The 15476-nt window shown below is 45.9% G+C and overlaps 1 protein-coding gene across 1 annotated transcript in view; it reads right to left on the bottom strand.

The window, feature by feature from the left end:
* HTR7 (5-hydroxytryptamine receptor 7) overlaps window positions 1–11129 on the bottom strand; it is a 436626-nt gene extending 425497 nt beyond the window's left edge. Inside the window, exon 1 of the mRNA XM_069239866.1 lies at window positions 9718–11129. Coding sequence (XP_069095967.1) covers window positions 9718–10244 — 527 coding nt within the window. The 5' untranslated portion in view covers window positions 10245–11129. The remainder of the gene's footprint in view (window positions 1–9717) is intronic.
* Between the last annotated feature and the right edge of the window lie 4347 nt (window positions 11130–15476).

Here is a 15476-nt window from a genome sequence, read left to right on the forward strand (position 1 = left end):
AGAATTTCTAATAGAAATAGAACAAATGGTATAAAGAAGCATGTCTGCCATTGAAAAGACTTATTTTGATGCTGAAATCTGATAAAACCAAAAATGTCCCTAAGTTTTCTATCCAACAAGTCCATCTTGCCACTTAGATTGACTTTCTGTGCAATTGAGAATCTAATTCAACTCTGCCATAGTGTTGGGGGTCTATCCTCCTCTTTTTGCAACTATTTTGCAAATAGTTGTGGATTATTCCTTCCAGAAGGTGACAGTTTGTTAGAAAAGGGGTCTTTAGTTGACAGTCAGGTTACTCCCTGTTCAAGCAAGGACCCTCACTCTAGCCAGTGTAAAAGAGAATCACCCTCAGCTAACCCCTGCTTACCCCCTTGATAGTTTGGCAGAGCAGTAGGCTTAACTTCAGAGTGCTAGGTGTAAAGTATTTGTACCAACACACACAGTAACTTAATGAAAACACTACAAAATGACACAACACAGGTTTAGAAAAATAGGAAATATTTATCTAAACAAAACAAGACCATAATGACAAAAATCCACAATACACAAGTCAAGTTATCAATTAAAAATCAAAAAGAGTCTTTAAGTAGTTTCAAACACACACTAACACTGTTAGCGTGAAAATGTACCTTGGGTGCATCAAAAATAACCCAGCACGGGTGAGTGCATGTCAAAAAGGGCTTGCGATGCGTTGATTCCACTCACGAGCTGGACCTTCCGCCGTTTCTCCTTTCGCCAGGTCGGGCACGCCGTTTCTTCTCTCTGCAGGAGAGCGATGCTTCGATCCAGTCAGCACTCTCGGGTCCTGTCAGGCCTTGCTTTGTTTTTACACGCCCAGCGGTACTTGTGTCAGAAATCCAGCCGCACGATGATCCAAAAACCACGCAGCGCGGGTTGTGATCTCCCAGCCTCCGTCAGCGATGCTGCACGTCGTTTCTCTTGCTCCGTGCATCGATTCTTAGGTCGCGTTTCTGGCGAGTGACGATTTTAAGCTGTGGAGCCGGCGGCACGTCGTTTCTGCAGCCGCAGTTTGGAGTTGCATCAACCTTTCCCCGCACGGCGCTCTGTGCGTGGATTTCCTTTTCTTTAGGTTGCCGGCTTCTCCTTTCAGGGTCCCTGGAACTGGATGGGCACCACAGGGCAGAGTAGGAGTCTCTCCAGAGACTCCAGGTGCTGGCAGAGAGAAGTCTTTGCTGGCCCTGAGACTTCAAACAACAGGAGGCAAGCTCTAAATCAAGCCCTTGGAGAGTTCTTCTCAAGATGGAAGGCACACAAAGTCCAGTCTTTGCCCTCTTACTCTGGCAGAAGCAACAACTGCAGGATAGCTCCACAAAGCAGTCACAGGCAGGGCAGCTCTTCTTCCTCGGCTCTTCTCCAGACAGAGGCTCCTCTTGTTTCCAGAAGTGTTTTCTCTAAAGTCTGTGGTTTTGGGTGCCCTTCTTATACCCAATCTCTCCTTTGAAGTAGGCCTACTTCAAAGTAAAGTCTCTCTTGAATGTGAAATCCTGCCTTGCCCAGGCCAGGCCCCAGCCACTCACCAGGGGGTTGGAGGCTGCATTGTGTGAGGGCAGGCACAGCCCTTTCAGGTGTGAGTGACCACTCCTCCCCTCCCTCTTAGCACAGGTGGCTCATCAGGATATACAGGCTACACCCCAGCTCCCTTTGTGTCACTGTCTAGTGTGAGGTGCAACCAGCCCAACTGTCAAACTGACCCAGACAGGGAATCCACAAATAGGCAGAGTCACAGAAATGATATAAGCAAGAAAATGCCCACTTTCGAAAAGTGTCATTTTCAAACACACAATCTAAAAATCAACTTTAGTAAAAGATGTATTTTTAAATTGTGAGCTCAGAGACCCCAAACTCCACATGTCCATCCGCTCCCAAAGAGAAGCTACACTTTAATCAGATTTAAAGGTAGCCCCCATGTTAACCTATGAGAGGGACAGGCCTTGCAACAGTGAAAAACGAATTTAGCAATATTTTACTGTCAGGACATATAAAACACATTACTATATATTCCTACCTTAACCATACACTGCATCCTGCCCTTGGGGCTACTTAGGGCCTACCTTAGGAGTGTCTGGCATGTAAGAAAGGGGAAGGTTTGGGCCTGGCAAGTGGGTACACTTGCCAAGTCGAATTTACAGTTACAACTGCACACACAGACACTGCAGTGGCAGGTCTGAGGCATGATTACAGAGCTACTTATGTAGGTGGCACAATCAGTGCTGCAGGCCCACTAGTAGCATTTCATTTACAGGCCCTGGCACCTCCAGTGCACTGTACTAGGGACTTACTAGTAAATCAAATATGCCAATGATGGATAAGCCAATTACATACACATTTTATAAAGGAGCACTTGCACTTTAGCACTGGTAGGCAGTGGTAAAGTGCCCAGGGTAACAACAACAGTAAAATCAGAGTCCAGCACACATAAACAACCTGGGGAACAGAGGCAAAAAGTTAAGGGAGACCATGCCAAGGATGAAAAAGTCTAACATAGTTCCAACCTGTTTTAAGGGAGGTTTGATGATTTATCTTCTTAAGAAAAGATATTTCAACGTTTTTGATATAGTGATATATTGTTCTAACACTAACTTGTCAGTCAAGTAAAAATGATTGCAAAGCTTGTTTTCAAACGACTACAGTCATTGATTGAATACTTTTTTTCCAGTCCCCTCTGAAGCCTCGGGTCTCACTGGGATACTCTGACATAACATGGTTTGAGTTCTAGAATGAGTTGTTATATTATGTTGAAGATGCCCCTTCAATGTCTCTTTTCCTACTTGACCTGCATGTGACTTTCACTATGAAAGACTGTGCTGGACCAGCTGGCCCAGGAACCTAGTTTTGGACGCTCTGTGTTTTCAATGATTCTCGACTGGAATACCTTAAACATGCAGTAATTGAATCACAAACTGATGACGCAAATCTGTTTCTCTACACATTTGCTACTTAGAATTATTTTGAGCTTTAAGGACCTGGAGCTCATCCAGGATTGTATACCTGACTGTTGCAAGAAGAAAAATGCTAATAAATAAGGTGTTCTATTCAGCTTTGAATGGAAATCAAGGGCCTGTTAAATAGGTTGGAGGATGTGTTACTCCTCACAAATGTGATGGATTTCCCTTCAGCTTTACTACATGTTTATTGGATCCAATGGTACTTCTAAGAAGGTAGACAGGATATCTGCCACGTTTGAGTAGCCAGTCTGCCAAACTGAAAATCAGGCCCCACGTTTGGTTACAATTAAAATGTATTTAACCCTTGCCATCTCAGTCCTTTCCCGTGTTTTCTTTCACATTGCTTCCCTACTTTGTACTGGGCAACGAGACACTGCTTTCTTTGTTTTAACCAATATGCTTATTTTGACAGGTGGCATCAGAGAGGGAAGGTAGGAAATGTTGGTTGCACCTATAAAATGCCAGGACCCAAAGTCGATTTAACAACAGCAGTGTTACCAGATTGTACTCAAGGACATCAGATCAAAACCCGTGTTTCAGGGAAGAATGTACTACACTCTGCCAAGTTAAATAGAGAGAGAGCAAAAAAAAATTGAGTTGTTATGCCCCCAGTGGCTAAATCCAGGTAATTCCTACACCCTACCCCACGGTTCACATTACCTTCTGACTCTGCTTCTACCTCTGTGACCAGGCACATGCACTGTATAGTGGTTTTCGATTACTCATGCGATCTAATTACATGTAAGTTGGTTTTGCCTCTGGAACTTGCTCTGCCTACATGTTCCACCCTCGCACCTTCTATGTTTCATGGCATTGTGTGGCACACTTGTCAGTATTGTAAGTCTACTGTAGTGCATCTGCCTCATGGCTTTGAGCTTGTGCGTGTAACAATCCAATGAAATAAAAATAAACTATCCTAAGCATAAGAAGTGGAGTGCAGTCTGTTAAGCAGCCTCCAATGCACCTCCTGATCTTAAGCCAGAACCTCATTTTAGGAAGCTTCGCTTTCCCAGAAACAGATCTTTTTGGACACTCGAGCTGTCACGAATTATAGTATAAATAGTAAAAAAATAAAAATAAAAGATTTTGAACACTGCTAAACGCGTGGGCCTTTGAAGTTTTGGACCACGTGTTTTTCTTTATTATCAAAAGGATGTTTTGATCTAGTTTTTTTCTTAGACTCTTGGTTGGGGGAAAACTCAGGAGTATTTTGAAAGTAGCATGTCATGGGTTGTGTGTTTTAATTTTACAATGTGTAAAGATTTTTTAAGAAAATCACAATGTGTAAAGATGTTTCAAGAAAATCACATACCGCCATAGAACACGAAAAGGTTCAATTTCATGGTAGAAATGTATTTCCAAAAAGCGGGTTTACTACTTTAACTGCCCGAACCCCAGAGCAGGCCAAACTGAGGGGCAGATTTAAGGAAAGGGACACTACACCGAGTGCAGCGCCACTTTCCCTGTGCAACTTAGCATCCTCCTACCTCCACCATGTGTGCGCAGTATTTAAAAAACGGCGCACCACGGCCCAGGGTAGGGGGCAATAGCATCATTTTTCATGATGCTATTGATGTACTCTGCAGGAGTAGTGCCAAAATATTAGCGCTACTCCTGCAGAGTACATAGGTCCATTATAAAGAATGGAAGGCCCCTTTTAACTCCTGCTCTTCAGCAGGCGTTAAAAGTGCTGTAAAAAATGCCTTAAGGAAATCTCATAGATTTCCTTAAGCCATTTTTTCGGCTCCCCTAATGGGGTAATTCCCCCTTTGCATACATTATGCCTGGCGCAGGCATAATGTAGTGCAAAAGGTTACAGAGTGATGCAATGCATGCACAGCGTCACCCTGTAAATAAGGCGCAGGGATTTCGGCCTCATTGGGACACATTAGCGTAAAAAACAATGACATTAATGTGGCCCAAGGTGGTGGTAGGGCACTATAAATATGCCCCTAAGTTTTAGCATGGAATGCATGAAATAGGTAGTATTCGGGCAAACATGATCATTTTTGCAAGAAACCCAGCTGTTCACCCAGCACAGCCGGTATATTTATGCCAAAGGACCAATAATATTGGACTTGAATAAAACTACGAGAAATCAGCCCAAGTGCTCATCTCAAAATATTCGGTAAGTGGCAAATATGTTGTCCTTTTTTACACAATATTACTTATCTGAAGGTGTTGGACACTTTCCTACTGCATGATTTAAAATCTAAGAGCAAACAGTGAGCCTTTGGCTTTCCCGAAGGGTTAGGTAAAGGAAAAGGGCAGCAAGTGAAAAAAATCAACCATTTGTAGACATCAATATGGTGTTTCTGTTGCTCGAACAAAGGGCCTGATTACAACCTTTGCAGATAGGATACTCTCACAAACGTGACAGATATTCCCCCTGCCGTTTTACAAGTTCCATAGGATATAATTGAATTTGTAACACGGCGGACGGGAAATCCATCACGTTGTGGCGGCGTATCCAATACGCCAAGGTTCGTAATCAGGCCCAAAGTCTTGTTGAGAAGGCTAAATGACGTTGACACCACACCTCCCAACACCCCAAGGCACAGCTGATCGGCATCCATATAAGGTAGGTGGAGGGGCCAAGACCTTCAACACACCTGGCAGTAGCATGCATAATGTGTGCCTGCAGCATAGATGCTGTGCAAATAAAACATCAGTGAGTGAACATTTTAATCTGCAACTGATAAGTAAAATAACATAAGAAAGGCATTGGCAAAGTCAATTGTTCTGGGTTAGTCGTAAGTGTTTTGGCTTTGACAATGTTTGTGAATGGCTTTGTACAACTGTATAAGTGGACTACTTTTTTGTGTATTTGCACATTGTGACAGAACAGGATGCCGCCACTCAGAGCGGTAACCCAGTGGCTGAAGACAACAGACCCTCTTTGTCCCTTGGTGTAAGCTGTGGTAGGTAAAACTAAAATGTGAATGACACACTGATGGATGTAGAGAGCTCAGTGAAAGCCACTATAAGTAAATATTCTATTCATATAATTTCCTTGAAATCAAAAGGTCTTGGCTAAAGCCATTCCTAAAAACAATTATTAAGAATGCAAGTCTCATATTGTGATATACATGCCAAAACAAAACACTTAAATGTGGTGTGTCACAATGCTTGCTGAATTTTAAAATATTTCAGGACCTACAAAAGGAAAGCTGCTACGACACACTTGGAAGCACATGCTAATGTGGGCCACCATGTGCACAAGTGAGCAGCTTCCATTTCAGATGTGCGTATCACTCCATTCCGTAACCCAATATATTCCTCACACTATGTATGAACTTGTGTGAAACATACTATCATTGGAAGGAGGCATACGGGCTGTAACCTGTGCATAGCTAGTGCCTGAGATATTCCATCTGTTTAAACTACTCATCAGTCAATGCGCCACAATTGCTGGTGCACACGTGAGGGTATCTGAGGCATGCACACTGGCAGGGCTCTCTTTTTACTCTTCCCTTTAACCGATAGTACTTCAAGGCCGATTACAAACACTTTCCTCAGATGTCCGAAGATTTGAATACGAGTGGCAAATCATCCTCTTCTCGAATATTTCAGGAAATTGTGTCGAAGCCTCCACTATGGGGTTAGAGGGAAGCATTGAGTTACAGCACTTTCGGGAGGTATGGACATGTGGGAAGCTTGGAAAATTAGAACACCGGAGCTCCTCCCTCTCAGTTCCCATGAAAACAAATACTGCCCACTCATGAGTACTTTTGCACAGCTCATGTTGAAAGTGCGCAAGAAGACACAAGGATCACCCTGCCCAAGCTACAAGAAATGCACCACGTTGGCCACATGAGGCGTTCCAGCTCGTTCCTGGACAGAGCTGGTTCTTCACCTTCCAGTAATGTATAATGAAATCGTTCTGGGATTTCGCAATGCTTCTAGGTGAATTTTACCAAAGCGCAGGAGGTCTTAAAATAAGACATTGTGTCAGGAGCACTGTTGAAAGGTGTCAATGAAGTGAGGTTCTGCAGGTGGGGTGTGCATGCCCCTTACCTTGTTTTAAGTATGTTTAAAATCAAGAAATTAGTAATTGTCAAGTAACACATGGCCTGCAGGTCTCCCTACATTTATAGAACATGTGCTTGTGCACTTAAGTGTCACTTAAATGTCACTGCATTTAAGCACTTGGCTGTCTTGTGTTTGGGTCATTCATTAGCCGGTGGTAGTATATGGACACTAGTTTCCTGTCTGTCTCACAATCCCAGTGCCTAATTGTATACTGGTGCCGTATCATAACATGTCATATGAACATTTATATGTGGGGGTAAAAAAAACTATGTTTTATGCACTTGCAGTCATGATCTTTCTCTAGCTATGTGGAGTCTCTTTGGACGAGGGTGATAATTTAGCCGTCAAGAAGTCCCACAATAAATTAGTGAAGCTATGTTTCGTGCCTTTGTCATCCACCACGCAGTGGGCCAGAACACAAAACACTGTGAGTGTCTCTCTTTGGTGTTAAGCGAGACAACGCTTGATGCAAACACCTTTTACCACTGTATCATGTAAACAGATATGTGAAGGTTGTTATGTGTGATGAGAATATCTTTGCATGTTTGTTATGTCGCATTTTTTTGGGGTGTGGTGTGTTTTATATTTTTGGGGGAGGGGCGCTGTTGAGTTTTTGTGATCATGTTTTGCTGTACTTGGGTTCTTGGGTCGCATTTAGGCCATCATACGAGGCTGCGGTCCTCGCCATGGTGGTCTCACCGCCGAAGAGCCAGCGGTAAACACTGCTGCATTATATGTTGCTGGGTTTGGCAGAAACTAAACCTCCACAATGCCACCTGGCCCGCCGGTGTGGTCGCAACGATGTGGCCGGCGGTGAGCACCTCCAGCCGAGCGGCAGGCCTCAGCCTGCCAGCCATATTATGAGGCTGCAGACTGCAAGGCTTTCCATGACGGTCACCCCACCACAAAACCCTGGTGGAAACTCACCCGGTGACAGAAATCTCCAGTCCTGTTGCCAGCACACGCACCCCCACACACACATCCACACTCTTACAATCATGTACCCCACTCACCCATGCACTCGCTACACACACACCGATTCACTCGGAGACACACACTCAAACATGCACACTGAAACACACATTCACGCACTTATACGCACTCAGGCACACCCATGTAAACGCGCACACGAACACCCCCATTCACGGGCACACATGCACATAAACATTCATATTCAATCGCATACCCTCACGCATTCACAACCCCCTTCTGCATACTCACACGCATACTACACCCCCCTCCGCTTACTCGCACTCACACATGCAGACACGCACACACAGACACCCCCTGCACCGCATACACGCACCCACAAACACACCCAACCATACACATCCATTCACACACCTGTACTGACACATATGCACCTCCCTCATCTGCACACTTGCACACAGACATCCCCACTCACTTGCTCAAAAACACACACTCATTCACCCCTATTCGCAAACATACACGCACTCATACACCCCCATTCGCACACATGCACGCACATACCACACACATGCACCCAACATTTCCTTCCCCCAATCCCCCCCACCTTTTCAGACAGTCACCTTACCTTTTCCGGTGAGCTGGTCATGCGGGAGGGGATGGGTCCTGGCAGTTTTCCATCCCCAGTACCTCCACAACAGCAAGACTCCGCCAAGCCATAGTATGGCTCGTAATATGGCAGGCGGAGTCTTTCTGCTGTGGTGGTGGTGCTGGCAATGCATCTGCCTCTTCAACTCCGTCGGACTTCTGCCCATAAATGGGTGGAAGTCCTCCTATGACTCCAAATATGGCGGTCAGCCGACCGCCAACACTGGCGGTCTGCTGGCTACAGAAGCCAAAGACCACTGAAGTCGTAATGAGGGCCTTAGTTTTTACTGTCTTTTATTTTGTTCCCTGTTATATTTTGGTTATGTTAGTTTTTTGTATTATGTTAATTTGTTTTGTTCTGTTATGCTCTGTAATTACTTTGAAGATGGCAACAAATTCTGCAACATGTCCAACCAAAGGCAGCACATTTTGTTATTCATTTAAAGTTCCAGTGACAAATATTTAAAGAGTTGCAGTAGCGCTCTTTTACCACTTTAGGCAGATATTTAAGACACCAGACACATCAGCCCAAAACTGTGGCTGATACTTGTGGCTGATACTTGTGGCGGGTGGAGTATGGGAAGGTAAGAGTGATCTTCCAAGGAGTACCTGTGCATCATAGACTCAGTGTACATAAAAAAAGATGAGTTGCAAAGTAGAGTATTTTAGGCAACGCAAAATCGGCAGTTCCTAATCCACATGACACTTCTGTTTTTTGTTAACCATATATTCCACCTCAACATTTCATCATCATTCCGGTGTTTTTGTTACATATATTACCAACACAACATGTCCTTCTGTAGACATCAGCCAAAGCTGACAGCTCAGGGTGTTTTCTTCCGAGCAGATGCAAAAGGCACCTTCTATGGAAGTTTTTGAATTTCAGAAGTAATGTTTCAAGGTTGGACTTTACCTGCATAGAAATCTGCAGATAGGACAAACAGAAAAAGCTGTTGGTGCTTTGTGACTATAGTCAAATGTTTCTAAAATGTGTTTCTTTCAGTGGAAATATAAATTTGTTGTCTTACGTATTGTGAAAAGGGATATGCATATAAACACAAGATCAGCTCATTGCAAGATAGACAAAGAAAATTGGACTGGCATGCAGTGATCCTCTATGTAGGAAAGTGATGCTTTTACTCACCGGTCAATACTAATCACACATAGAGTCATAATTGAAGCCGTACAGCACATCACGTCCATAGCAATGAATATGTTGCAGAAGAAACGACCAAAGATCCACTCTCCACCAATGAGATCAGTTACACTGACAAATGGCATGACGGCCACGGCCACCGAGAGGTCAGCCAAGGCCAACGAGACGATTAGGTAGTTGGAGGGCTGCCTTAACTTCTTAACAAAGCAGACCGAGATGACCACCAGGCTGTTGCCGGAGATGGTCAGTAAGGTGATAAGGGAGAGGATGGCTCCGATGAAAAGCTTCTCAAAGTGCCCATAGCTGAGGATCTTCTCCCCGCACTGGGTGTCATTGTCCGTGGAGAAGGTGGCAGTGGGCATGGGGCTTGAGGTGGCATCCTGGAGAACCTGCAGGAAGCCGGGGTTTAGAGAGCCCTCGATCATCCTCCCAGCACTGCGCAGATACACAGGGTCCTCCAAAAGTGGAGGGGGCAGGTGGCGGTAGATGCAGCTGCTGTTGATGTCAATGACCATGATGGAGTGTACTGCCCATGGAGAAGACCCAGAGCACCGAGTCCCTGGTGGTCACTTCAGCCTTAAAAGTGGTCTCTGGGAGCCTCCACAAGAGGGAGGCACTAGTGGCTACGGATGTGGATGCTGCTAAGGTCAGTAACCATGGTGCTGTGCAGTGCCCTTGAAGCGACCCCGGGCACAGGGTCCTGGGGCTCACTTGGGCACTGTGTGGCCCACTTGCTCATTAAGTTCTTCTTCCACGCTGGCCTCACTTCTGACATACACTCCACATTTAAGCAGCAAGTTCACACTAAGACATTCCTTTCTGATAAAATAACTGGCGTTCAGTCGCATAGATTTTTAGCCTGCCAATGTATGTGCATTTACAGCGCTCTATGCACTGCAGGGGTTTTGAGTCAGGTGAAGGGGGCAGTAACACCACACTGTTATCCGAGTTCCTTCTTAGTCACTGTTCGGGGCACACTTACGGTCCTGAACTGTGGGGACACGGTTCATCCAAACCACGTGCGTGGCAAAATATAAACAGACGAGCCCTGTGAACAGACAAGATGCCTCAAAATGACACTGTACGGAAACTGTAAAACCCAAGCCGAGTTCTCTTCTTGAAATACCGGTGCGGGGGGAATTACCGGTGCGGTGTTGAATTACCGGTGCAGGGTGGAATTACTGGGTGATGATTACCGGTGCGGGGTGGAATTACCGGTGCGGTGTTGAATTACCGTTGCCGTCAGACGCCCCTGCCTTACGGTCCTAAGTGCCTCCAAGCCCCCTCGGCGCTGTCGGCTCCTGGTGCTGCTCTTCCAGTCCCTGCCATCGGCCCTCCTGGCGCAGTGCGAGTCCGCCTCTGCCTTACTCACAGTTGGAGGAAGGAGTGAGAGTCTGCCTTCGCCTCGCAGGGGAGGGGGCTGGAGCGGACGGAGATTTCCTGAGGTCCCTGCCTCTCCGGGATGAGGAGAGCACTCGTTCAGGAGCTCAGCTCTCTAATGATTTTGACGTAGTTGTATTTCAGTCTCTGCCTCTCAGCCAACGAGCTACCATTCCAGAGCAGGCACGGTTTCTGCTTAGCTCCTTTCACTCACTGTCTTCCATGAGAGGACCTGGCGACCAGGCAGAGGTGACTGGGGTGCCTGTGGGAGGGGTGTGCATACTAGTAACATTTTTCACTGACTGCTTCTGCTGCTCATTCAGGTTTTTTCGACAGCGGAGCTTCTGCCGACATCTGAGATCTGCCGGAGACGTGTTAAGAAGCCTTGTGTTCGGAGAGTTGTGAAGTTATTCTGTTCTCGCAACAAACTCGAGGACAATTCGCCCGTAAAATGTACTTGGAACGCACTAAAGCTGGTGCCTTATGCCTTTCCATAAAAAAAGCACTCCCACCAGGCAAGCTGGCAAGCATCTGTCCTCCTGATCTGATTTGAGTAAGAGACTACGACACCTTGCCCCCGTCCCCCCTCCCAAGTGCTTAATTTGTGCTGGTGGTTGCAGGTGGGGCACACTGTCACTCATATCTGGAGCCCGTATTTTTTTGTCATCAGACTTTGAATCAAAGCAAGAGAGAAACGCACTAAATGTTAGAAAGGAGAAAGAAGAAGAAGAAAGAGGAATACAGAAAACAGTGCCAAAAGAGGATTAAAAAGAACCCACAAGAGTGAGATAAAACATCAGCGTATGTGGTATTGGAGGAAAGAGGCAGGTGGCGTCTAGGCTCCTCAGCCTTGGTATTAGGTAACCCGACGTTCGACGTCCTCTCCCCTGAGAAACTTTGAGTCCACCACCTATTATTTTACAAATTAAGCAACCCCGCCCCACGAAGCCCATACACTCCCTTACCTGTAGGAGATTAGTAAAGGACCTGAGCAGCCAAGGTATAAGCTAAATTTAATTTTCGGCTGAGGTTGTTGTTAGCTTTTGGCTGTTTTGACGTCTGGTGACGTGCCATTGTTATAGAGAGGGCTTCTTCGGTGGGCACACGCCCGGGAACCAACCAGTTAAACAACCTGGGTAACATGACAGCCTGCGATGGACACAGTGAGAGAAAAAGGCAGAGACTAGCAAAACGCAAACGAGAAAAAAAAGAGAGACGGGAGAGAAGAAGACGGCTGGAAAGGGACTGCGTGATCAAGAACGGAAGCGGAGCAAGAATGAGAGAGTGTGCAACAGAGAGAGAAAAAATGAAGCGAGAGAGCGAGACACAAGAGATTGAACGGAGAGAGCGAAAGGATGGGACAGTGAGAAAATCGACAGGAAGAAGGAGCAATTGTAATTGAGTAGCCCCTGAAGCTCACTATTGGACCGGATTATGGGTACCAAACTCCATTGTCGACTGCTCGGTTGGAAGTGTGTTCTTTTGCAGAGCACTCTATGGGGGCTGTGTGTTGGGTGTGAGTGACATGAGTGGTGCTCTTATCCTGACAGGTGGCAGCGCTTAACAGTGCGGTGAAGCGTTAAGCGAGAGACAGAACATGCGGCGTTTTCGTTAATCAAATACTGCACGAGTTATTCCGGAATGGGAGACGGAGAAATAAGTAAAGGGAGAGACAATGGGAGATAGAGAGGGTGAGAAATACCGAGATATAGAGTCTCAGAGAGAAAGGGGGAATTTGGACAGATAGACGAAGCATGGGTGCACGAGAGAGTGAGGAGGTGAAGGGCATACATGGATGGAGACAATGGATAAAGACATCGACAATGTTTTTGTGAGAACTGAACCTTTAGTTGAAATGTTCTTGCACGGCTCTTCGTTGTAGTACTCTCCCTCGCACTGATGTTACTCGCCCCGAATACCACAGTGCACTGACTCACCTTTACCCTCCCAGCTCGCACGGAGGCAGACAGAGCAAGCACCGTTTCCGGTGCAGCCCTGGCTTACTGCCTGCCATAGTGTTCGGAGGAAAAAGAGACTTAACTTTACCGAAGCCCTCTTAGCGGAGGATGCTGGGTCGTCCCTTTCCCAAGCAACGACATGCAATCAGCGGGCTGTCTGCCGCCCCGTCCGTGTGGACACACAAAAAAGCAGCTGTGTGTTACAATGGGCCCATGGTGACGGAACTTTCCCTCGAATCAGCTGCCTTCGCTACCAATAAAAGTGACAGACTCCAAGGCTGCTGCCCATTAGAAGTCACGTCTTCCTCCTCAGAAGTTAGATAGTTAGCGGCACGTCGTCCGTCAGTTGTACCGTCGCCACCTCTTGCTCGAAGCGACCTAAGGAAGTCTGACATTCACGACCCTGGTGTGCCTAAGGAAACAAACCTGCAGCTGTGCAAGTGTGAGCACTGGGGTGCCACAGTGCCCTGGCACCTCACTGGGCAGACGCTTGGCGCATGGGGCGATATATGAAGGATATCATCAGCTAGTCGGGCACCTATTGGCTCATGCTACAGGCAGAATATCCTCGCTAGTGAGATGACGGTTTAGGATCTTTCCGATAATCTGGCGACACTGTCATATACTGTAAAAAGTGATCTTTTTTGGCACATGATCTGCTGCCTATTAACAATCGGCTATGATGCAACTAGTTTCTTGGCAGTCCTTTATCAAATGTTGTGGACTTTACAATATATACCTGGCATACATCGAATGTTACCTGGCAATATAATTGCAAATGTGCAAAGGCTTACCAATTGGCACTAGTCTATTCAGGTCACAAGTTATTCAGATGGCTTTTGATCCTGAGACAGTATTTTTGATGAACATTGGACCACCTGGTACCATATTTTAGATTGGCGTTGGGTAATGTCAGTGCAGTGGTCGCCTGTTAGAGCCATCCTAATGGATATTATTCTCGGCACTGTGCCCCAGATGTACATTTGTCTGTTTTTGCAAAATACTCTAATAATTATCTCTCACATACATAAATTGAGGGGGATTATTCATGTAGAACATATTTTACAATAAAACTATTATTGAGAAAAAATAACAGAAGCCAATACAAGACTGGTGGCCTCATTTACTAAGTTTTGGCGCAGGGCAGTGTCGCAAGCCTTTTTGCGGTTCTGCCCTGAGTCAAAACAAAAGAGCAGGAATGCACAGTATCTATACAATACTGTCCATTCCTGTCCCCTGCTCTGGCGCACAAATTGCTGCCCAGCACCAAAGCAGGCACCCTTGCACCATCGTGAAAGGGTGCTTGTGTTGCAGGGATGATTGTGTATGCATAGGAAGTGACACCTTTCTGCACATAAACAATTAATGCCATTTCCCTCTTTCTATGTGTTCTGCAGAATGCAGCACACATAGAAAGAGAAAAAAACACAGAGAAATAATGTTATTTTCCCCCGTTGCACCACTTCAATGCCTCAGATGAGGTGGCGTAGGAATCTAACGCATTCCCAGACTTGTAAATCTGTGTATGCGTCAGATTCCATTGGTGATGGGTAGTAGAACCCACAGCAATACCCATGGAACACCCCTTCCTCGGTGTGTTATGCATGAAAGGGGGCCATATTTACAAGGCCATGAAAAGCAACGCTAGGTGGCTTTGTGTGGCCTTGTAAATATGGGCCGGCACTGCGCTACCAGAAGGTAAAAAAAAATGATGTTCTGGTAGTGCAGTGTGCTACTAGGCATGTAAAAGAGGCCCTACGAGTATCCCAAAAGGCTCTTTCTTGAGCCTATGCCGAATTAATTCACTGCAAGCATACCCTTATACAAAATCATCTCCTATGCCTTCCCTCCTTTTACATCCCATCCCAAATAGCTTACCACCCTCAACCACTGACCTTCCACTGAGTCTGAAATATTGGCTGAAGTAAGACATGTTCACATTCCCCAGTCAACTGAATTTGGAGTGGGGTGACACATTCAAGTCATAATTGCAATGGACCTCTTAAAATGTACGGACACAAATCTGTAGACTCTACCAAATAAAGGCTATTCTCACCTTTTCTTCAAAAAGGACTGGTGAACTTATTTTCCTTTCTGAATTAAATCCAAGAGGGCAACCCCTTCACAGGGGTACAGGACTGAGCAAAATACCCCACCGGGCCAACCCGCTTTGCTGAACACTCCATTGGTGGTCTCCTACCCTAGAAGACTGATTGGACCCCCTACTGCAGAAGAATTCAATATTCAGAGTATTCCTACTCTGCTAATTTAGAAAGGTGAACTGAGAACCGCAGAGCAGTGGTGTGGTAACTGGGGTGATGGAGGTGCTGCAGCGCCCCCATAATACTTGAAAGAGCTCCGCTGGAGAATTAGCAGTAAAGGGGCAGTTCAAAGGTCTTTCTTCAGGCA

This window comes from Pleurodeles waltl, chromosome 6, assembly GCF_031143425.1.
Source record: "Pleurodeles waltl isolate 20211129_DDA chromosome 6, aPleWal1.hap1.20221129, whole genome shotgun sequence".
Lineage (NCBI taxonomy): Eukaryota > Metazoa > Chordata > Amphibia > Caudata > Salamandridae > Pleurodeles > Pleurodeles waltl.